Source organism: Lupinus angustifolius, chromosome LG11 (assembly GCF_001865875.1).
Source record: "Lupinus angustifolius cultivar Tanjil chromosome LG11, LupAngTanjil_v1.0, whole genome shotgun sequence".
Taxonomy (NCBI): domain Eukaryota; kingdom Viridiplantae; phylum Streptophyta; class Magnoliopsida; order Fabales; family Fabaceae; genus Lupinus; species Lupinus angustifolius.
Window position 1 is genome coordinate 19,179,017 of NC_032019.1, and position 24,992 is coordinate 19,204,008.

Consider the following 24,992-nt stretch of genomic DNA (forward strand, 5'->3'; position numbering starts at 1 on the left):
AAAAGCCTTGGAAGGTAGAAACAAGTTACCACAGAGTCTGACCGAGGACGAGAAGGATGAAAACTTTGAAAAAGCACATAGTGCAATTTTGTTGTGCTTAAGAGATGAAGATCTACGAGAAGTGTTAGATGAAACTACAACTGCTTCATTATGGTTGAAGCTGGAAAGCTTATACATGACGAAGTCACTCACTAACAGGTTGTATTTGAAGAAAAGAATATATACTCTTCAAATGCAGGAAGGAAAGCCCATAAAAGATCATCTGGATTAATTGAACAAAATTATTCTTGATCTAAAGAATATTGATGTTAAAATTGAAGATGAAGACCAAACAATTCTTCTACTATGTTCCCTTCCAAGTTCTTATGAGCACTTCATCGACACCAAGATGTATGATCGAGAAGATCTAACCTTAGATGAAGTAAAGTTGGCGTTGCACTAGAAAGAACTGAAAAAAAGAGTATCAGATTCGAGATCTGAAGGCTCATGTAATAGTCTTTTTTCAGAGAGGCGAAATCAATTTGGTGAAAGAGGGAAATCTAGGTCCAAGTCTAAAGCGAAACCTAGAAAGTATAAATGTTTTCATTGTCATAAGGAAGGTCATATAAGAAAGAATTGTCCAGAGCGCAAAGGCAAGGAAAAGATTTGTGAATATGGAGATGCAGCTGTAGCAAATGACTATGATAGTGCAGATGCACTAATAGTCTCAGAGCACGATTCAAAAGATGAATGGGTACTTGATTCTGGATGCTCATATCACATGTGTCCCATTAAGGATTGGTTTTCAACTTACCAACCCTTAGATGGGGGCAAGGTCCTTTTGGGAAATAATGCTCCCTGCAAGGTCATTGGCATCGGCTCAATTAGAATCAAGATGTTCGATGGAATCGTAAGGACGTTGACAGATGTAAGGCATGTTCCATAATTGAAGAAAAGTCTGATTTCCTTGGGAACACTAGATTCAAAAGGTTATAGCTACAAAGGTGAAGGTGGAGCTATAAGAATATGTAAAGGCGCTATGTTTGTAATGAAAGGAAAGAAAGAGAATAGCCTATATATGTTACAAGAAAACACAATCACAGGTGTTTTGATGTCACCAAATTGTGGCATCTAAGAATGGGTCATGTTAGTGAAAGAGGTCTAGCCGAGTTGGCCAAGCAAGGATTGCTATGTGGTCAACAAGTCGGGAAGGTAGACTTCTGTGAACATTGCATTTTTGGGAAGCAATGTCGAATAAAATTCAACAATGCAGTTCATCGAACAAAAGGCACGTTGGATTATGTACATTCTGACTTGTGGGGTCCTTCCCAAGTACCTTCTCATGGTGGTAGGAGATATATGCTAACTTTCATTGATGATTATTCAAGGAAGGTTTGGATCTTCATTTTGAAACACAAAAGTGAAGCATTTGTGAAGTTCAAGCAGTGGAAAACCTTGATCGAAAAGCAAACTGGGAGGAAGATCAAGCGACTGAGAACTGACAATGGCCTAGAGTTTTGTAGCAGAGAATTCGGAAACTTTTGCAAGGATCATGGTATTGTCAGACATTATACTGTGAGCACACTCCTCAACAAAATGGACTTGTAGAACGGATGAACAAAACCTTACTTGAAAGGACAAGGTGTATGTTGTCAAATTCTGGATTGCCAAAACAATTCTGGGTGGAAGCTGTCAATACAGCTTGTTACTTGATCAATAGATGTCCATCAACGGCTATTGACTTTAAAAATCTAGAAGAGATGTGGTCGGGTGTTCCTGCAAATTATGATAATTTGAGGATATTTGGTTGCCCTGCATATGCTCATAACAAAGAAGGAAAACTTGATGCAAGAGCATTGAAATGCATTTTTCTTGGATATCCTGATGGTGTAAAAGGATATAAGTTGTGGTGGCCAGAGAAAAGAAAATGTATTATCAGTAGGGATGTTACTTTTAATGAAGCTGAAATGCTAAAGCCTCATAAAGAGTCTTCAAGTGAAAACAAAGACCCTAGTATCTCGGAGAAGGTGGAGTTTGAGGTGGAGCCAACAAAGGAAAATACATTTGATCAAGAAAAAGAAGTCCATGATGCATCTACTAGTAGTGATGTAACCCAATTGCAACATTATCAGTTGGCTAGGGATAGACAAAGGAGACATATAAAACCTTCTGAGAAATATGGTTATGCTGATCTGGTGTCTTATGCTCTAAATGTTGCTGATGATATCAGCAATTGTGAGCCACAATCATATGAAGAAGCTATCAACAATAAAGAGGCTTCCAAATGGATTTCTGCCATGAGAGAGGAAATTGAGTCTCTTCATAAGAATCATACTTGGGTTCTTGAGAAACGACCAAAGTCTCAAAAGGTTGTTGGATGCAAATGGGTCTTCAAGAAGAAGGAAGGAATTCCTGGAGTTGAAGATGCAAGATTCAAAGCGCGATTAGTGGCCAAAGGTTTTACACAAAGAGAAGGAATTGATTTCAATGAAGTTTTCTCCCCTGTGGTAAAACATAGCTCTATTCGCATCCTACTTGCCATTGTAGCTCAATTTGATATGGAACTTGAGCAACTAGATGACAAAACAACATTCTTGCATGGTGAGTTGGAGGAATAAATCTATATGAAACAACATGAAGGATTTGAATTTCAAGGGAAGGAAGATCATGTTTGCTTGCTGAAGAAATCCTTATATGGCTTAAAACAATCTTCTAGACAGTGGTATCGACGGTTTGACACCTTCATGCTCGAAAATGGCTATTGTAGAAGTAAGCATGATAGTTGTGTCTACTACAAGAAGCTGGCAAATAAGTCATTTATCTATCTCCTTCTTTATGTTGATGACATGTTGATCGCATGTAAGAACATGTCAGAAATAAAAAGCTTAAAAGCTCAATTGAGCTCAGAGTTTGAAATGAAGGACTTAGGAGCTGGAAGGAAAATTCTAGGAATGGAGATTCAGAGAGATAGAAAAGAAGGGACGCTCTTTCTATCACAAAAGAAGTATATTCAGAAAGTGTTGGAACGTTTTGGCATGCAAAATGCTAAACCAGTCACTACTCCATTGGCGTCTCATTTCAAACATTCAATGATCTTGCGTCCACAAACTGAGAGCGAAAATGAGGAGATGGCAAGTGTACCTTATGCTAGTGCAGTCGGCAGCCTTATGTATGCCATGGTATGCACTGGACCAGATATTGCACAAGTAGTAAGTATGGTAAGTAGGTATATGGCAAGTCATGGTAAAGTTCATTGGAAGGATGTGAAGTGGATTATGCGCTACCTAAATGGTACCACGAATATTGGCTTATTATATGGAAAAGTCAAAGATGTTGGAAGTAAGGTCATCGGATATGTTGACTCAAATTATGCCGGAGATTTGGATAAGCGAAGATCACCCACTGGATATGTCTTTACACTGTGTGGTTGTACTATTAGTTGGAAAGCAACACTACAATCAATTGTTGCTTTATCTATAACTGAAGCGGAGTACATCGCATTAACAAAAGCTGTAAAGGAAGCCATTTGGGAGAAATGTCTAATTGAAGAGTTGGGTATACAACTACAAGAAACAACCATCTATTGTGATAGTCAAAGTGCTATACATCTCACAAAAATCTAATGTATCATGAAAGAACTAAACATATTGATGTTCGGATGCACTTTATCAGATATATCATTGAGAAAGGAATTGTTAAAGTAGAGAAAATACTCAGTGCAAATAATCCTGCTGACATGATGACGAAGCCAGTTCCAACAATGAAGTTTAGACATTGTCTGGACTTGATTGATGTCCAGAATCTCTAGTGGTCATGAAGAAGAGCAACATGAAAATAATTATGATAGTCTTTTAGCCAAGGTGGAGATTTATTAAATATTGGCTTAAAAGAGAAAGAGAATGATGTGACCAAGTAAAATGAGTGGCTATAGTGAAACCTTTTTTGTAGCCAATGAGAAGAAGAGGTTGTGGTGAAACATCTTTGTTTTTGGCCAAACAATCCTCAAGGCTTTGGCTATAAATAGGAATGCTCCAAGCCATTGTAAGACACACCAATATTCTAGCCTTAATGCATATTCTCTCTTCTTCTCTTGTTCCAATATTGTGAGAAATATTTTAGTGTTTAAGATATACTTGAGAGAGAGTGATATTGCGTGTACTTGGGTTTTGGGAAGTGAGTGAAACACTTGAGTGAACTTGTAATTCTCTTTTGTCATGATAATATCATTGTTGCTCTTCAACCATGGACGTAGACAAATTGTTGAACCAAGTTAATTTCTTGGTGTCATTTTTTCTATTTAAATTTCTCCATGTGTCTTCCGCTACAACAGAACATAATCTCTATATTAATAAACATATAATATTTATGTCTTCCTGCATAAGTTTAATAAAAAGGTAAAGAATTTAATATCTATATAATAATAATAGTGTAGAATTCTTTTTATAATGTCAGCGCATCTATAATTCATATTTTAACTTTGAAATAAATGTATTACAAAATAAACATAAGTGTAAAAAACTTCAACCCACAATTCACATAAATTCAAAGTTTATTATCTATTTACAATTGTAATTGTATTACTTCTATTTGACCATACACAACCATACATCATATGTAAACTTTTACATTTGTATCTATATTAATTTTCTTTTATAGAGTGATGATGTTCAGTATAAAACTCATATACTCTAGCTACATTAATTTCTTTTATATTAATCTCCATCATAGTATAAAAACTAATATTTAATATGTATATATTATTTATATATTTTTACACTATCAATAAATTAATTTATTTATCAATAATCATTGACTATAAAAAAAAAAAAAAATCAACTATAGATAATATGGAACTGGAAATTAAAAGTGTATTTTGGTCCCGGAAAATGTTAACAAGGTTACTGTGTTAATCCTTCTGTCGAAACATCCTTAAAATAGTGATAAAAAATATTTTGTTGTTTCACTTGGCCATCTTTTCTACATCCACCATATTTTCGAATTCAACAGCCCTAGCAGACGCGCGCGTCCTTCGTTCACCGCCTCCACTGCCGTCACCGGTAAGGTAAGTTCTGTTTCTGATTTTGTGATATGGAACTGGAAATTACTCTCCTTAGAGTTATCATTGTTCATTTTATTCTGGTTTTTTTAAATTTCCATGTTTTTGTATTATGTAAATGCTCACCAACTGTTTGAGATAATGTCCGTTTATTCTCTGAATTTGTTGGTCTCATGAGAGTGACTCTTAACATGGATTCAAAATCATAAAATCATTTGGAATTACGATTCAAGTAAACGAATGAAGTACAATAAACATGTTAGGTTCTTTCAACTTGATTTGCCTTTCATTTTACTTAAACTCTTCTTCAAAAGACCATTTTATCCAGCTGTCATGCCCCAAATTTCAGTTACGCGACACTTAATACTTCCAATGCCTATAAAATTATGCTCAAATTAGCAAATGCTAGTCTCTACCTGGCTCGAATAGGATTGCTAGCACAAACTTTCAGGTGCCATAAACCATTGCGCTTTCCTAACTAATGGTTCCAAAGTTCCCTTCCTTTTTCATGAAATGCAAGTCACTAGTTATCTTACTCTCCCACCCTAAAACTAATAATTTAAACACTGTCAAACTGTTATTGGTAATGCCACCTTAAAGGCATGTTTGGTAGTACACTAGTGCTTAAATTTAGGAAATTGTTGATTTTTCATAGAGCTTTTAAATGTTGTTTTACTTCAGAGTTCAGCCACAAAATGAGTTAATCCCAATGAAGCACAAATACGGATACGTGTGTCGGATACGATACATATCCGATATATCGACACAAATTTTTTCTAAAATACATGATACGATACGTTCAGGGATATGCGTATAAAATAATAAAAATACATAAAATATGATAAAATTATAAGTGTAAATCAAAATGTACAAAGTAAAAAATATAATGGAAATTGAAAATCATTGCCCTCCATAACAAATCTATCTTATCTTATTTTAATGAAAACGAATATATCTTATCCTATTTTATTGAAAACGAATCTATATATTCTATATTTTATTGAAAACGAATCGGATACTTATATTTATTTTATTTTTTTAATTTTTGGATACTCTACGGATACGTATTCTTCGCGAATCCGAGCGTATCTGTGTCGGATACGTGTCGGACACCGACACGTGAGGGTGTTTGACGAATCCGTGCTTCGGAGGTTAATCCAAACTCATAGTAAGCATAAATAATGTTTTCCGTTCTGTTTTTTGAATCCTGTCATTCTATTTATGGGCTTCCATCTCTGCCTGGCGTACCTTCATGTTTACCAGTACAAGATATAACATTTTTGGAAAATCTATGGTACCAGCAGGTCAATATGAATTTTAATATATATATATATATATATATAATAAGAAAGGTACTGATTTAGCACTATGGTGTGACTAAGAAGAAAAAGGGGAAATCCCAAGTTTGGAACCCAGCATGACATAGTTTTGGAACAATTCACACAAAAGGGGTACCCAAGAGTAGGTACTGGTACCTAGTATGTACCCAATATGCCTGGTGCATCACCATCATTGGAGTACCCATGCTACATACCTTCAATGTTAGAAATCAAAGAAGTTATGTCGGGCATCATCAGGATTTGAAGTCTGCAACTATTTCTTAATTATTATTATTCGATTGAGTGCAAGATTACAAGGGTAATTCCTTTTGGCAGAGTAGTTCTTCCATTTCAAGAGTGAGTCCTTGAGTCTATGCACATGGAAGTATAGCATTTGAAGGAATTATGAACACTTTTCAAGGAACTGTGGAATAAAGCTTTGCTTTGAAGGAAAGTCTGATACTTGCACTAGTAGCACCCATGTTTCAAGGACTTCCCTTCAAGTAACTCCATTAAAATGTGTCATTCAATGTTCTAACACTCTTTACCAATAAAAAATAGAAAAAGCATTCTTGCATTTTTTTCTCTTCAGTGTGAAATGTCTGGACAGTATGGTTAATTAAGAACGAGCATTGTGGTGATGTTGTACAGAGGTTTTTATTAGTCTAATTACAAGTTCCTTTGGTTATGCAATTTCTATAATACATCTGTGTGATTTAGATCCATTCTTATCGTACACACTACTTACATTGTTTAACATGATTTCATTATCTGTGCCTGATTTTCTGTATGAGTGGCTTATTCATAGATGAAAAAAAATGCTTTTATGCTATAATAGTCATGGCCTAAGGGGTATGACATTCTCTATACAAGATAAGATGCAGCCCCTCATTCTTTTGTATTTTTTCACTCTGAATTGATTCATTAAACAGAACTGTAAGTTTCCAATATTCCATAATTTTTGTTCTCTGGCAATTCAGGCAACTGATTACCTTCTGCATTGATGGAGGCACATATTTTTCGCTTTCTTAAGATTGTGGGTGTTGGATACAAAGCTAGAGCTGAGAATGCAGGACGCCTATTGTATCTCAAGTTGGGATACAGTCACGAGGTTGAGTTGTCTGTGCCTCCCGCAGTTCGTGTTTTCTGCTTCAAAAACAATGTAATTTGCTGTACTGGATTAGACAAGCAAAGGGTGCACCAGTTTGCTGCTACTGTTCGGAATTGTAAGCCACCCGAAGTTTACAAAGGCAAGGGCATAATGTATGCTGATGAAGTTATCAAGAAGAAACAAGGAAAGAAGTCTAAATGATCATATAATCCCAGGTGATTTCATGACGTCTTGGTCTCAGATATACCTTGGCTAGACTTTTCAAAATTGTTCACTCTGGCCGAGGAATAATTCAGTGTCGGAGTCATTTAATTGAGCATTATGGATACTCATATTTGCTTTAAGATAATAAATTCTTACTTCATTATGATTGGTATGTATCATTAGAGTTTATCTTACTCTATTGAGATATTTTATCTATTTAAAGAGTAGATAATTAATTATGTTCAAACTTTCATTTCCTTCTCTACTTTAGCATGCTCCTCGGGGTGGTGTTTCTGATCAATTTCTTTTTGTTCCTTTCTACTGTTTGTTGAAAAATTCTATTAGTATGCATCATTTTAAATTTCACATATTGCCATTTTTTTCTCTACATTAAATTTCGATTTATTTTATCAAGTATTACCAAAATTTTCCAATATGCTTTATAAAGCTTGTGTCCAAAACTCTAATCTTACAAGTAATAACTAGCTTCAGTTTGATAATGCAAGTAAAGCTGCCTGTTTTGATGTTAAGAATCTGCTTACTTTATGCTTTAAGCTTTTAATGTATAAGAATCTTGTAGTGCTGGATTTACATGTATTTCCTTCACAGAAACATAAGTTTTAAGGAATCTGAATGTGCTTTCTCTTGTGGTTGTTGATTTTCATGTTCTTAGTTCTTTTACGTTTTCATCTAATTCAGAAGTCAACGAAACTCTGCAGCATTATGTACACTAATAATTTAAATGGAAACGTCTGAGTCCAATTATCCATTATAGTTAAATGATTAGGTACTATACACGGTTATGAGAATCGGTTACAACCTATATGGGACCTCTTTTTTTATTAGTGTCTCATAAGCTACAAAAAGAGTCTCTCTAATGAACAGAAAGCAGCATAATAGTGTGCTGCTATAAAATACTTGAAAGTCTAGTGTACTCCACAATGTTTGGTAAGCAAGACTAGAAGGTGGTTCTTACTTCTAAGTTTACTCATAGTTATTTATCATTAAATATGAAAAGATTTTCTTCTAAAGATTACTGCACATCTCAATAATATGATTTACCTATAAAGTCTAAGTAGTGGTATATAGAAGTAGAAGATGTAGAGGACATATGTATAGAAGAAACAATAGAGAAATCCATTGTGAATGAGGAAATAATTTCTGTGGTTTTGTTTTGCTTGCAATACATAACAATGAATAATAATTCTTGTAAATAATTGGGCATCCTGACATCCTTATAGTCATGAAAAAATAGGTGCACAGAAAATATTTTTTTTAACAATATCAATATATTGACTATCTATTAAAAAATTTCACCATGAATGTATCATTTACCATCTAATAAGTGTGTAAATGTTTGTAATGTAACAGATTAATAGTAACACAAGATTAATAAAAGGTGTTATACAAAACTCATTATAATATCAATAAAAGAATAAACTTCATGTAATAGATATGAGAATATTGTGTTGGACGATTGAACATACTAGATAATATATAATTAGAAATGAATTAATTAGGAGAAAGTTGAAGTAACCCTTATTATGAAAAAAATGTTAGAATCATGTCTAGCTGGTTTGGAAATGTGTAGAGGAGACACTAGAAGCACATTGAGGAGAGTATATCAGGGAGAAATTAATCCAATTTTTAGAGGAATAAGAAGACCAAGAAAAACCATACACAAAACAATTAACAAATATTTAGAAAACAATATTCTATGAATAAATATGATTTATGATAGAATATTATGACATCGGTCGATTCATGTAAACTATTACATTTAGTTTGATTAGTGCTTAATTGTTGTTGTAAAATATGGAAGAGTGGAAATGAAGCCTGAAATTTGTAAAGTATAGTCCCTTTTTTCTTGTCCTTTTACTACAATTGGGGCAAAAATAAATGAAACTAAGAGACTAGGTGAGTTTAAGAAGAAAAAAACTGAAGTGTGGGAATCAGCCCAGATTCTGTGGGTTCCAGGCTAGCACTCAAATCATGTAATGCACAAATAGTTGAGGCCAAGTAATGAGCTATTGCATGTTTCTCTTTGTCCCTTGCCCCTTTAATTTCCTTCTCTCTCTATAAAGTTATGTATATACATGCATTTCATAGCCTGTATCTTGCACTGTATATGTTCTTTTTTCAACAAGACGTGTTAGTAACTAATAAAATCAAAGATATTATTGGTCCTCACGTTCATTAACATATATCCCATAGAAGTGAAACAATCATTAGATTCATTGTTCAGAACTTCAGTTTAGTATTGCTAGTAACTAACAGGATTAACTTGATTCCATCTTTCACTATTTTTATAATCAGTATGGTTCGACTTGATTGGATCCATGAATTCTTCAACTATTATTTTTTGGTTTCCCACAGGTATCCTCGCACTGGAGGCAATCCTGTCCGAGCCGGGCACATCCACAGGTAAGTGGGGCTAACTCTCCCAACGGACATTTTTTCCATCCACAAGACTCGAACCCGGGTTCTTGCTTAAGGGAAATCAAGCATGTACCACTTGAACCAACGCCCGTTGGTCAAGTGAGACATTATCAAAATCTTAAGAATTTTTTTTACTTATAAATTATTTCACTTATTTACTCCACTTGAATAAACTCAACAGGAGAAAAATTATTGTGTACACTAAAGTTTTATAATACTTTTTCTAAAATAGCTGGTAAATAACTAAATATGATGTAAAAATTTATTTTCCCTTAAATATGGGGCTAGTATAACATACTAAACCTTTCTATGGTCTAGAAGAAAAATTGTAGAAAACTAATCCTTAATGAAATTTAGAATTCATGGTTCAGTGGTTAAAAATTGACCCAAAATGGTGCAAAGCACAACATACATAGCAAACCTTTGTGTGGTTTAGATCTCAAAGTTAGTGAAAAAGGGTTGAGAGGTTAGAAGAGTGACATGCAAGTTATATATAAATATAGTAAATATTAACTCCTCTTTCTGACTACAAGTCCAATGAATAACATAACAAATACTAATAAAGATCATGCTAAATTGTGCCACCAAGCTTTGGTTGGGGACAGTTTTTTCATTTTGTGAAGTGCGTTGGCAAAGTGTGAGAAAGAGAGTGTGTTAAGGACACAAACCACTCTTTCTTCCAATCTGTTAACCCTTCACCACACTCTCCATATTTGGTCACTTTCTGTTAAATACCATTATTTTTGGTCTATCTTTTCCTTAGAGTGCTATATTTTCTCTCTTTCAATTCCTAATATTCCAATCTCAAGTACCCTATAATTAAACACTTCCAAAACTTGGGTTCTAGTGCTATATTTTGAACCCTCACAACTTATTTATTAATAAATATTTTTCCTTCACTACCTATCTATACTCACCCTTCCTCTGCTTCCTTACAACCCTCATAACCTTTCTTTTTCTGTCTTTTTTTCTTTTAAGGTTGTCCAATAACACCAACATGGAAGCACCGGAGGATGTCTCTTTGGGTGGGTCCAAAGAGCAAAACAACATTGTTAAAGGAAAAAGAACCAAAAGGGTAAGGCCACAATCCCCTATTCCTTTCTCCATCACTGCTATTTCTTCCACTGCAGAAAAAGAAGATTGCTACAATGTTGACAACAACAACAACAACAACAAAGATTTTAATAATAACAATAACAACAGCACCCATGCAACTTCTTCTGCAGGGTTACAAGACAGCACTGATGAAGAAGAGGATATGGCCAATTGCCTGATCCTTCTAGCACAAGGACAACCCCGGGAATCGCCGAAACACGCCGCGGCTTGCGGTGGCGAAGACTTGACCAGAGGAATGAACTATAGTAAGTACAGCAGTAGAAAATTCTTGGAAGCAGCTGGAATAGGAGGGTCTGCAAGAGCAGGGTATTATGTATATGAATGCAAGACATGTAATAGAACATTCCCTTCATTTCAAGCACTTGGAGGCCATAGGGCTAGTCACAAGAAGCCTAAGGCCATAGCTTCTGCTGCAATAGCCATTGGCACACAAGAAAAAAAACAAGAGGAAGAGTTCCAATTCAAGACCAATAACAATGCATCATTTTCTCTTCAATTGAATGGAAGAGGGAATTTGTATAGCAATGAAAATATTAAGTCCAAGGTGCATGAATGCTCCATTTGTGGCGCTGAATTCACATCAGGACAAGCATTGGGTGGCCATATGAGACGGCATCGTGCACCGGTTGGGACTAATACTACACTCTCTTTGACACCATCGGCTTTGGAACCAGAAGAAGGTCATCCACCTAGAAAAAGAAGGAATGTGCTGTCTTTGGATTTGGATCTTAACCTTCCTGCACCAGAACCAGAACATGATCCTAGAGAACCCAACTTTGCCTTGGCATCTAAGCAACAACAAAGACAAACACCACCACAACAACAACAAAGACAAACACCACCACCACAACAACAACAACAGCAGCAGCAGCAGCAGCAGCAGCAGCAGCAGCAGCAGCAATCTAGTATTGTCTTTTCCACCCCAGCTTTGGTGGATTGTCATTATTAACAAGATTTTGATTTGGAATTCTACACCCAACAGTTGTGATTATAATGAAAGTGGACTGCGCCCGAATCTAAACTTTTTCAGCAAGGTTATGATCATAATATGATCATGAAACTGGGTGATTGTTTATTCAATTTTAGCTATATACATTTGTTCTCTGATTCTTTTCTATACATTTCAAAAAATTCACATGATTTAATTGTTCAATGAAAGAAAAAATACTATATTTAATTTGTTATATGAAAAGATCTATACAACTCATGGGTAGTGCATGTTGGCTATCTTTTTGTTCTTCTTTTTCAATGGTTTTTGGCTTCTTTTTCAGTGCAAGAGAATGTGATGTATTATGACTACAGATAGAAAGAGAGGGTGTTGTAATGTGCCAAAAAGTCTTTCTTTTTAAGTTTCATTGTTTTCTACACAAGAAAGCCAGCCTCTTTCTCTCTCTATTTAGAATTTGATCTTAGCATAAGGATAAGATTGTTGCTTAGTGACTACGAGGTTACAAGTTCAAATCCTGAAAAAAAACATCTTCACTTATAGAGATAAAGCTACATACATCTATTCTCCCCCGACCCCATTAAGTCGGCCTGTGCACTTGGCTGCCCTTTATATATATATGTTCTGTCTTTGTCTCCTTGTCTCTCTCTGCATCTTAGTGTGTGTATGTGTCCTCACATTGGTCATGGAAATAGAATAAATGTATGGAAAGCCAGTAAGTAACTGCTATTCTCACATGAATCCTCATAGTGTCCTTTTTCTTCTTTAACTATTTTTTGTTCTTTTCTTTCCTTGTTCCTTCTCTATGCTAGTTAATTGCCTACTCATCACACCTAAGCAATTGATAAAACCATCCACTACTTCACAATTCACAAGCCTTAAAGTTCTCCACTAGATTCTCAAAGATTGGCTTAGATGTACAACTACAGCTAATAAATACTAAACATACATCTAATTAAACATTTATAAAGGTCAACCAGACTTAGATCTATATCAAATTAATTCATATTTGATAATTTGGTTCGGTTCGGTTCGGTTCAGTGGGTTGGATTAGATTTTTCCACCCAATCAAGTTATGTTACGGTCTTGGCCTTTTTAATTTTGGAATCGAGCAAATCCAAACCAACCCGATTGATCCAATCAAATTAAAATTATCGTTATTGTGGTTCAACTTTTGCAATTGTAGTTGGTAACTGTCACGCACAACCTCGAGTTGGAATTCTAAATATGGGTTTTTCCCTCATTCTCATACTTTTGCCACCATTAACATCAATAACATCTTTATATATAGTTATTGCATTGTCCACCCTTCATTGGCATTATTAATAATTAAGAGAGTTAATTATAAATATAAACAATGAATTATACAATAATAACATAAAAAAAACTCTCCCTATATGAGTTTATGTTTGAATTTTACGAAGTCGTTTCCTTTTGGTGAAGTAAAAAGAGGGACAAGTTTACAATCAACCTATTATTTGTAGGGCCATTGTATTTTATGTGATATGATTAATATATACAAACAAATTCACAACCAAATATTTTTTATATTTTAAAGTCAAAACGCAGCATGAGATTATGTAAGTACATATTGTTGACTATGTATCTAATTCACTCAGGAAGAGTATAAAATAAATATATGTAAAACGTCGTTGGAACAAAGGGTGGTGTATCTTAAGTTTACTAAGTTCAGTGGGTTGCTAATTTAGTTGTTCATTACATCAACATAAATCCATTGCAATATAAGGCCACTTCTGAATTTTCTGTCTCGAGAATAATGATATTTTCGGAAAGGAATCAACTTATTTTCTATTAACTAAACCTAAATTTATTATGGATGTTTGTATATCAAGTGGTTGCTAGTTAGGCATGACAAAGGCAAACTTTGATCAATTTTTTTGAAGGCGGGTTGTTGGAAATTAAAATAAAATGAAGTCTTATTTTAATAGATTTAGAATGTTACAAAATTATCAACAAAATGTTAGCCTAGTGATGTAATGTTCGCTAAATCTCCAGAAAAATATTACACGAATTTTAAACGCTTATACACTCTAATATTCTTGTAGAATTTATAGCTGAATAATTAAAGAATAGAATTTTGTTTCGTAAAGCAATGAAAAAAGCTATTGAATTGCCAACATGCGTTTATTATTGAATTCACCCGACCCGAGAGTATAGTACCCATTTTGGGAACGTTAGGTGTCAAAGCCAGTTATTGAATAGGTAAGTCGTCAATCTCTAAAACGGACTATATAATATACTTTATCCACCAGTACGGGTGAACATTTTACTAGAGGTGTCTATTGTATCAATCTACCTATGTGTGATTCATGTTGAAGCATATACTCTGGTGGATGTGTATGGCGAACGATTTCAAGATGGACTCCTCCTTCAATATGACAGTTCTCTTGCTTTATTATTTTGACTATTATTCAGCAATCCCAAAGTTTCTTTATTTTTTTCAAATAGTTATAAAAAATAATAAAATTTTAGTTGTTATTCTTTCATATTAATATTGTTAAAAATAACGAATCATTGGTTTAACTGAATAACAAAATAAAATAGATAGACTTTGCTTTCTCTCTGTCTCAGGTTTATGGATCTTCTCAATTGTACGATCTCCTATATCGATAATACACATTATAGTTGACTGAGCCTACTTCTAATTGTTTTGTTCCAAAGCAAAGATATCTACGTGGCGATTTGTCCTATTCATATATTCACGACCAAGAAGTACTGAATTCTCTTTCTTTTCGGATATGAGTTGCCGACTCATTCTTCAACAGGCACACAGTCAGAGCCCTGAGCTGGTCTCCTCCCACTCTTGGGAGCTTACTGTTTCATGAGAACGTGAATTGAACTCTATGAGCTCAAATTTCTCATTGTTCCCCAGTAGCTCAGTGGTAGAGCGGTGACTGTTAACTGATTGGTTGTAGGTTCGAATCCTACTTGGGGAGATTTGATTAATTATAAATTCCGTGTTTCAGAATGAAAGGCTTCGCTTTGATCATTAAGAGTAGGTAATTTATTTCCCTTGTCTTTGTTTCTATTGCATTCTATCTCATTTTGTTCTGCGATATTTGAGAATCGCCGTCAATACCTCGGTGTAGGTTTGGGATACTCTTTTGTTCCATAGTCTCGGACTATTTAATTTAAACTAAACAATTAAGAATTATCAATTTCTGAGAGTAATATTTGTTGAGAATAATAGTCATGCACTCCAAAAAAGATTAGTTGATAAGACCTTTAGTATACAAAAAAAAATGTTACAAAATTACTTACAATATTGATTTTAGTGTATCAAAATTTTCCGTGTTAACATCTAAAACAATTAAATTAGTATTATTAATACTCTATCGTTATCAAATTAGTTAATATAGTGATATAATGGTTCAACTTACGGTACAATTGAAATTAAAATTAAATATTTTCATATAAATTTTGTAATTCTAATAAAATCAATTGGTATGGCCGGTAATTTTTTAATAAAAATAAGTCAAAGTGCCTGATTTTTACCAATTTTAACGGTTATGATTAATTATTATATCATATCTATTCGGTTGGAAAAAATGTAATAATGTCATTGGATACCTTGAATCATGAAGCCCACCTTTACACACTCAATAACGTGGAACGATGTGGTTATGTTGAATTTACTACGGCTCTCTTGTAGCATATTTTGCCTTTATTAATAGTGAAGAAAGAAAAAGTGTATGTATACTAAACTATTTATACGGGCAAAACGTAGAGTATACGTAGAGTAACACAAGTAACAAATCAGTCTTCATACACTTTGCTTCTACCCCACACTTTACCTTTACCTCTTTTATCTGTTACTTCAAAGTTTAGGTGTAAGTTTTGCTATTGCTTAGTGTATACATTTCTTAATCAACATAAAGGTTTTTAATTAATAAATAAATAGCTAACTTTTTGAATGAGAAGTGTTCTTTGTACTTGTATATATCCTTTTTCAGCTACATTTTATATTCTTTAATACGCCAAATATGTTGAATGGGGTGAAGGGATAGGCTTCCAACTTTAATATCTGTACAAATTAAATTCTAACATTAAAGTTTCACCTAATCTTTTTTTGGAGTGATATAGGAGCTTTACATGATAACTTAGCTTACACATATTTTGTGTTCTGTTCTCTTTAATTCCACGTTTTCACCGAATTATCCATTCCTTTTTGCATATGCACAAATCAACCTTAATTGATATACACTACTATAATTTTATGAACAAAAGAATAAGTAATGAGGATAATTAAATTAAACTTCAAAGGGTATCAATGTAATTTCGTCTTAGTTAATTATACATTAGTTGGGATAAATTAATCATTTCTAAATTTACATATGGAATTTGATTAAAAAATCACATTTTGTAACGATTCATCCTAACGCAGTTGTAATACAGCCCGATCCGTTGTTACACATTAGGTGATGTGGATTCAATCACCAGATTAAAACAAAGGCAATAACTAACATGACCAATTTTCATAACAAAGTAGAACTCTAAAACTCTTAAACCTACACAATGGCAAGTTTAAATACACTTGAGAAGTCAACCCAAAGAAACAAACTACAACTCTTCTCTAAAAAATAACACATGATCTGGGCGATAGAGCACCATTAGTTATCTTAACTGATACAAAGGGGACAACCATATTAAAATATGCAAACTACCGAATTTCCTAACGGTTGCGGGCCATCTTCAATTCCTCGTTTTCTTTGTTCAGGTGGTCGACACGAGACTGGAGAATGTTAATCATCGCTTGAGCGCTCATCATCTCGAACCGCATAGCCTCCCTTTCAATAGAAAGCTTCTGCATCTCACTCTGCAAGTGTTTGATGAATTTCAAACAGCTAGGAGACACAGTTGACTCAAGATTATCAGCATCAAAATCTGGTGGTTGAACCTCCTTTGATTCAAGAGATTCCATCAGAGAAAACTCCACCAATGCAGACAGAAAATGTTTTTTCGGCGCAGAGTTGGTAGTTGTGGGGTTGGTGATGGCGGTTGCCGTCGGGAGTGTGGTTGCAGCTGTAGTTATTGTTGACGAGCATGGATCCTGGCTGGTTCGGATTGATTCTCCGGAAACATTCAACTGGTTGTTCAAGTTATATCGCCTTCTTTTGTATATTTGAGAGAAAGGCTTGTGATTATCTGATTGGGGTGAAGGAAAATCATCCTGCATAGGCTTAGAGTCCTCCTTTTTCGGTGATGGGAACTCAGTCATACTCTCCCTCTTGCAAACAGTCAGAAGATTTTGAGTCTCTATAGGAAGCTTGTTGACATCGAATGGGGCCTTGATAATAGATTGATTGTCCTGAAAGTATAAAAGAGAATCAAAATTTTAGCAGGCAAAGGATTGAAATGTGAAACAAACTTTGAAGCCAATAAACGATTCATAAATGTATGGTTATCAAAATCAGGATTTAAATCATGAAACAGAAGACCCAATTTCAGAATCATGAAGTAAGATACACGACATGACCAATAATTAAAAATAATAAGCTAAATTTTAACACGGAAACAATAAATTTTAGATTTTTTAAAGTCAAATAACTCATTACATGACTAATAAACTGAAAAATAGAAACTGCAGAATAAATCAACATTTAAGTCATAATAAATCAAAAAGGTAAAAGTGTTTTTTACAGAACCAGGTCACGCAACCTGACCCATTTTGTGCTCTACCCGCTCACCAATCAACAAAAACCCACAGAGAAAACCTGCCTTTCCTGAACCAGGTCATGTGCAACCTCACCCATAGTGAAGCGCACAGAACAGCTTCGAATCATGATTTGACGATGCCACCTATGATGCACACAATTCCCATGCAAGTTCAATTCAGTACCCGATCTGAATCACCAGCCTCATGAATTGTGACAATATTATCAGTACAATTTACTATTTTGATCATTCCTTTTTTTCCTTCCATATCTAAAGAATTTCAACAATGCTAAAATAAGTCTTATGAAGGCTCTAGAGAAGAAAGGAGTCTGCAATCCTCTTATTCGAGCAATAGAGCTTGTCAAGGATCGGTGATGATGTTACAGCTAGTGTGTAAACACATGGTAAGGTCATAAAGGATTTCTTATAACTATAAAGATCATAACAAGGGTCGAGTTGAGATCTTATCTTTTTACTCTGGTTTGGCATACTTATTGAGCATATTCAAGATCTTGTGCCAGAGTTCGTTTTGTACAAATGATATAGTTGTAGTGAAAGAGTCAAGAGAGAAAATAAATTGTAGAGTAGAGTTGTGCAAGAAACTTTGGAATCACATGGCTCCAATTCAGTAGAAGTAAAAGAAAGTATAGTGTGTGCAAGTTCAGCAAGACATGTCCTAGCAATGAAGTTGAAAATTTGAGATCATGCCATCACCTTACATCTACTATACAACGTGACAGAAATATGAAACGAAGAATCATAGTATTTAAGCTGTTTCGATGAAACGGAGAACACTAAAGGTGTCATTTGTTATCAAAGAAGCCCATCAAGCTTGGTGGATGTTCGACCAGAAAGCCATGAGACTAGCAATACTGTATGGTACTGATTAGTGAGCCTTGATGGTAAAGTGAAAATATGAGCATAAGCCAAGTGTTGCAAGGATGAGAACGTTGGGGAAGATCAGAAGATGGATACAAGAAAAGATACGATAAGATTAGAAATGAATGTATAAGAGATAAACAAAAAATAGCACCTTATGAGGAGAAAAAAATGATAGAACCTTGCTTAAGATGGTTTGGCCATATAGGAGACCGGTAGAAGTAAGTCAGTGGCTCTTCCGTACTTTGCAACTTGAGTTGTTATCTCCTCTCTCATTTGTATTGCAATTAATTTTCCACCAATTATCTTCGAGAAGCCTCAATAGTCATGGCATAGGCGCCACCCTTTATATTCCTACATAGAGAGGGAAGAACTATAGTACTCGTCGCTGTTAAAATCGTCAAGAGCTTCCTCAATGATAGACAACTTAATACTATGATCATTAGAATGAGCATGTCCTAATAATGAAAACATTATCCAAGGCTTTGGGAAGAGATACCCCTCTTGTGGGTTTTTCCAGATATCTTTATCAAAACCCATTGTTACATCATGTTTTCCTGTGCCTGTTGGTCCTACTTCATCATCAAATTCCACATCCAAGCTGGCATTATCTACTTATCCGGCACATGAAACCTGCATCTCTGGCACTTAACAGGATACTCTCCCATGACACATGAAGAAATGGTAACAGTGAACATGATACTCCCATTCCATTCCAAAAGTTCCCGAAGCCTCAACATGTAGAAATGATGCCTCAATATTACCAACTCCATGAATGAGTAGAAGAAACTATAACGAGTTTGGAGGAAAAAGAGTCTTTCTTAACATAAAAGCAAAGCTTCCCAATCCCTCAGAAAAGCTATCATTTATCAGCTTGTTTGGATTTGAGTCAATGTGTCTAAGCAATCAAGGCACGTTTATCAAAAGGAAGTCTTATCTTTATTTCCATAGACGCTAAATAACATTATAACAAATGTACTCTTCATTGTTGATTGAAGTCAAAATTGTCATCTAATTTTCATATTTCCAATTATTTTTCACACAAATATTCAACATATCATTGCATGGATTAAATTTAAAGCACACCTTTCACATTTCTAATTAATTTTCAAACAAATATTCAACGAATCATTGCATAGATTAATGTAATGCATCAACAACTTATTTTTAGATGGATCCAAAAAATTAACCATTAAGGACAAAGATTAACTTAACTCAAAGAGATGGGAGACAACAAACCTGCACAACATCTTTTCTCCCTTCAATACATGAAACACGGCCATTGCCATTGACGCAAGGTTGTTTAGCAACAGAAATAGGTTCCACAGACTCTGCCCCAGGAACTAGTCCTGACTCATCATCCCACTCTTCTTCAACGAAAGGTGCATATCTTTGTCCATTTGGAGGTCCTATGTTATTCTTGTGAAATACTCTACACAAAACAAATGCATCCTTCTCCATCGAACAGAGAAATGCACAAAAATGATTAACCAAATGTTCTGATATAATAACAATGTCCATAATGTAGAACATATAAATTATTCTCTTGACATTTACATAAGTACAAAAGTTCAAACTCCTGCATCCAATTGTTGTCAAACACAATTTGGGTTTGGGAACCAAATAAAATAACAAAGCTCCTTATTTTATCAACACCAAAATGAGGAGAGCCCTTAGTTGCTGCAAGAAACAGCACAAATAGACACAGTTTAGTCTCATCAGTCATCACACACTTCAATTTCTATAAAAACCTCACCTGAGAGGAACCATTTACAGTCCTAGCTTTCTCGAGCTCTTCATCAACAAGTCTATACTCATGCATGACCCAATTGGTCCTCTTGCCATCGGGAGCACGACCGCTATGAAACACCAAAGTTTTCTTCAACCCCACAGTCCTTTGTTCATGCCTAACTGGACGGTCATTCCCGGTGGCTTTCCAATACCCTTTGTTTGTAGCTCTATTCATTCTGCCCCCATTCCCATATTTCTTGTCCAATGCACTGAAGAAATACCATTCCTGGTCCCTTGTCTTCAACCTTGATTTATCTAAAAAACCATTCATCGAGTTAAGATAAAAATAAAAAATAAAATAAAATAAAACATAGATAACAAAGAAATGTGACGAAAAAATCTTAAAACCTAGTTCATGAGAGTGAAAGCCCATTTCCAGAAAATAACAACAAGCAAGGTCAGAAAAGCTAAATAGAATTGATAAACAAAAACATCAAAATTTTCAATCTTTGACATCAAAAAAATACAAAAAAGTATAGAATTGATAAACAAAAACATCAAAATTTTCAATCTTTGACATCAAAAAAAAATACAAAAAGTTCTAATATTTTTTACCTGCAAGGTCCCAAGGTTCACTCCGATAAATATCAACCTCTGATATTGCATCAAATCGGAAGCATTTTCCACCAACCTTGCGCTTAAGATAATAAATAACAAGCTCTTCATCAGTAGGGTGGAACCTGAAACCAGGAGCAAGAGAAGTAGGAGAAGGTACCGATGAAGCAGAGCCTACGACTACAAGGGCTGTTGAACCTGATGCTGATGAAAGCAGTGGAGGAGGGACGGCGGTGGTGGCAGTGGACGGGGTTGGTGGGGATGGTAAGAGAAGGGTTTCACGACCCATGATAAAGGGTGAAAGGGAAAATGGGTGGTGCTGAAGTAGGGCTTCACTATGAGGTTTGCTAAGCAAAATGAAAAAAAAAAAAAAACAGATGAGTCTTGATTGAGGATCAAGCAACAAAAGTGGGGTACCTTCAATAACAAGGAATTCTATACTTTCATGGATTTTTATTATTTTGTATTTCTTTTTAGATTTTGAGGGAGTAGTAAGTGATTGGTTTATATATTTTGTTTCCTTCTCAAAAACTGAATTCAACATTTTATGGTTTTACTTATAAGTGGTGGTGATATTGAGAAAAAGATTGTGGAAAGTGGATTCCATTTTTTATTTTGGGTGGTGGCAACTAGGGTAAACAATTTAGGGTCTCAGCTTGGTTGAATCAAGTCAAAAAAGTTTATATTTATTAAATGACACATGTGCCCAATAATAATCTTATTTTTTTAATGTGGTTTCACCAGCTTTTCTTGCTAATTAGTTTGATTGACTTGTAGCCCAAGTGTGTTTAGGCCATATTGGGCTGGGCCAAAATATTATGAGGTTTGTTTGTCCTATTTTTCATGTCACTCCTCAACTATACTAATAATAATAATACTTTATATGAGTAACCTATAAACTTTACTTAAACAATAAAATCCTTATACACTAGACCTATTCTAATGGGTTAAAGATTAGCTTTAAACTAAGAACTCTAATAAAGTGTTTAGATTAATTATAGTTATACACTCGAAAATGGATTATGTCACCTCAAGGATTTTACTAGAGATTCATGGATTTAAATCTTAAAATTACTACTTTAAGGAACACTTATATAACCACAACTTTCCCGTCAAGGGTTACTCTTGCAATTATATATATGAGAATATCTAGTCACACACCATTTGTTTGAATTTTTTGTTTTCATAAGTCATATTGACCTATCTTACTTCGAAAACATATTAAGGTTAAAGACCATTTTGTGCCTATTTTTCTATCCATAATATCATACTAACCTTACTAAAAGAAAACTAATCTTATACTAATATTATTAACTAATATTTGTTTGTCTACTTATTTTAGAATTAAATTAAAAAATTATATAACATCTAGGATTTGTTGGATTTAAATTTTATAGTAAATATTTAAAATATCAATATAATATTGGATAGGTAGTACAATGCCATAAAAGTATATTTATCTTTCTAAACTTTAATTTATTATGTTTCATACATATTTTGTTTAAAAAACTAAAAAATCTTTCATAAGGAGGGGGTCAATGCTACATTTATCACTCCTTCATGGGAGATGGATATTTTTTTGTACATCAAAAAATAAAAAGTAAAAACAAAGAGGAGATAGATGTTAATATAATTGATTCTCAACAAAAGGAATGTAGTTTTCAAAACAAGAATAATGGCAAGTGCAATTGAGATGATAAATCTCAAAATACATTATTGAATTTTCCATTTTTTATAATTAAAGTATATAGGTGTTATTATTTTGTTGCATTTAAAAGATGGTAAGGAATTGTGAAAACAATTTTACTTTTCTTCAATTTTTATAATTTTTTAACATTTAAATTTTTTAAAAGTGGCGTGATTAATCATTAGATGTGAAAAGAATTAAAATCGTCAATTCAAAACAAAATCTAAAAAACAAATCAAACATTGTTTAATTTTGTTATTTGGAATTCAACAACCATGTAATGTAATCAATAATTATTATTTTTTCCTCATAGTCCTCCCACTCAATAAATTTTACATTAAACTAATACAGTATATTAAATACATACAAATGCACGGACAATTTCATGCTTACATACCCTTAAAAAGCGTAAGCAATTCTCCTCTATTTATACTAATATAAATATTTTATTGGATCAAAGAAAATAAGTTGAGTTAAATTTGGATAAGCTTAACTCCAATCATTAAAACTCGACTCGAATTTAATATTAAAAATATAGTTAATGATAAACTCAATTGATGTTCACAAAAAACGTTTAATCGACTTAATTGTATGCTGTTATATATATACATGTATAAAGAGAAAATTAGATTTTTAAAACAATCTGTATGAAATATTTTTTAACATATATTATAATTTTGTAAGAAGTATATTTTTATATATACTTCTATACTTACTATATATAAAGCTAAAACATGATATAATTATCATCACAGTGTAATTTATATTTTCCTATTTTGCCTTTAATACTTTTTTAATTTTTACAAAAAAAATCATAAGATTGTACATTTGGATAAAAACAAGAAATTGTAATTTAAAGTATATTCAATAAAAAAATTCTTATAAAAGACACTAAATTTAGAAAAAATATACTTTAATTATTCAAAATAAAATATATAAAAATTGAATATTTATTTATATAAAATAAAAATGTGGATCAGCAGGCACAATATATCCGTCGACACACTAGTAATAATAAAATATGCATATATATTATGTTTATATTGTATATATATTTAAAGATTTTCTATATGTATATGTATATACATATATATTAATAAACAATATACATAATCAAGAAAGTTCATGAACTTAATATATTGAATTGTAATTGATACAAAAGTCCGACTCATTTATTTAACAGACTAAATTTTTAGTTTAAATTCCACTTGATTTATAAAATAAATTTATCGAGTTGGATAACGAGTTTGAAATGAATGTTAAATTTATTCCATTAATTCAACTCTATCCATAGTAGGACGTCATACTTGTCTTGTAGTGCATACAAATCCTTTTCATTTTGTTCTTAATTTATTTTAATAGATATTCTTTATGCTTATTACATTACCGTTAATGAATAAACAAGTTATATAAATATGGATTCAATAGGCAAATTTAAGGAAAGTACATGATTGGGGTTCTTTATTTTACCAATGTACTACAATCATAATTTGGAAGTAACCAATTGAGGAGATGTTATTCCTTTACTGTTTGTGAGTATTAATTTTGGGACATTTTGGGGCACTCTTCCCATCTATGTCCCTTTCTTGTTCTCCTCAAAAAATGTATAGGATTCGCAATCATGCAAAAAATGTATTGTTTTGTTAATTGGAATCCATTGGTCGCTGTCTTTTTAGAATAGGAAAATCAATGTCACTGAGCAGGTCAGGTATATTATTTTAATGATAACAATACCCCATACAATGAAAGTATATTTAGAGTGAAATAATAAATCTTATACACATTATTCATAATACATTTGTATTATTTTTATTAAGATTAAATTATTATTAAATATGAATGATAGATAATATATTGACGGTTTAAAAACTCTTACATTATCAATACATAAATTTTTTCATATATTTATATAATAATTCAAATATGATTATGTGAAGGATCTGATTGTGCAAATATTATTTTTAAGAACAAATCTGAAGACTAAGAAAGTGTTGGTCTAGTGGTACCACTAGATCCTCAATATCAATAATTCAATTCTTATGAGTGACATTTGTTGGAACGAATAGACACAAATCCTGAATGTGATTAATTTTTTACACAAAAAGGTGAGAGAATATGTTTGGTATTACAAGAAAAACACAATTGAAGAAGCTTGGGGTAGAATTTATCACTTGATAAAAATGTTATACATAGTAAAGTAAAAAACTATATGAGTATCTATAGAATTTAATATT

At 33.3% G+C, this 24,992-nt stretch overlaps 3 protein-coding genes and 1 non-coding gene across 6 annotated transcripts; 3 read left to right on the forward strand and 1 right to left on the reverse strand.

The window, feature by feature from the left end:
• LOC109359320 (60S ribosomal protein L6, mitochondrial-like) lies at positions 4,867 to 8,199 on the forward strand. 2 transcript variants are annotated; one of them, XM_019603937.1, is made up of 2 exons: positions 4,867 to 5,041; positions 7,335 to 8,199. In XM_019603937.1, the coding sequence occupies exon 2, from the start codon at positions 7,358 to 7,360 to the stop codon at positions 7,664 to 7,666; it is 309 nt and encodes a 102-aa protein (XP_019459482.1). In that variant the 5' UTR covers positions 4,867 to 5,041; positions 7,335 to 7,357; the 3' UTR covers positions 7,667 to 8,199. The 2 variants fall into 2 exon arrangements, with proteins under 2 accessions (XP_019459482.1, XP_019459484.1); XM_019603939.1 differs by having other exon boundaries at positions 4,867 to 5,036.
• Positions 10,989 to 12,604, forward strand: LOC109359600 (zinc finger protein ZAT5). Its single transcript, XM_019604302.1, has one exon. It carries the CDS (start codon positions 11,106 to 11,108, stop codon positions 12,171 to 12,173), a length of 1,068 nt encoding a protein of 355 aa, XP_019459847.1. The 5' UTR covers positions 10,989 to 11,105; the 3' UTR covers positions 12,174 to 12,604.
• On the forward strand, positions 15,057 to 15,127 carry TRNAN-GUU. The gene has a single exon. It is a non-coding gene; the product is annotated as a tRNA-Asn (tRNA).
• LOC109361046 (NAC domain-containing protein 82-like) lies at positions 16,659 to 21,582 on the reverse strand. Of its 2 annotated transcripts, XR_002109253.1 has the most exons (5): positions 21,072 to 21,582; positions 20,482 to 20,771; positions 19,965 to 20,177; positions 16,794 to 17,499; positions 16,671 to 16,760 (listed from the first exon to the last, which is right to left on the reverse strand). XR_002109253.1 is itself a non-coding variant. In XM_019606344.1 (4 exons), exons 1-4 carry the CDS (start codon positions 21,358 to 21,360, stop codon positions 16,864 to 16,866), a joined length of 1,428 nt encoding a protein of 475 aa, XP_019461889.1. In that variant the 5' UTR covers positions 21,361 to 21,582; the 3' UTR covers positions 16,659 to 16,863. The 2 variants fall into 2 exon arrangements, 1 of the variants encoding a protein (XP_019461889.1); XM_019606344.1 differs by having other exon boundaries at positions 16,659 to 17,499.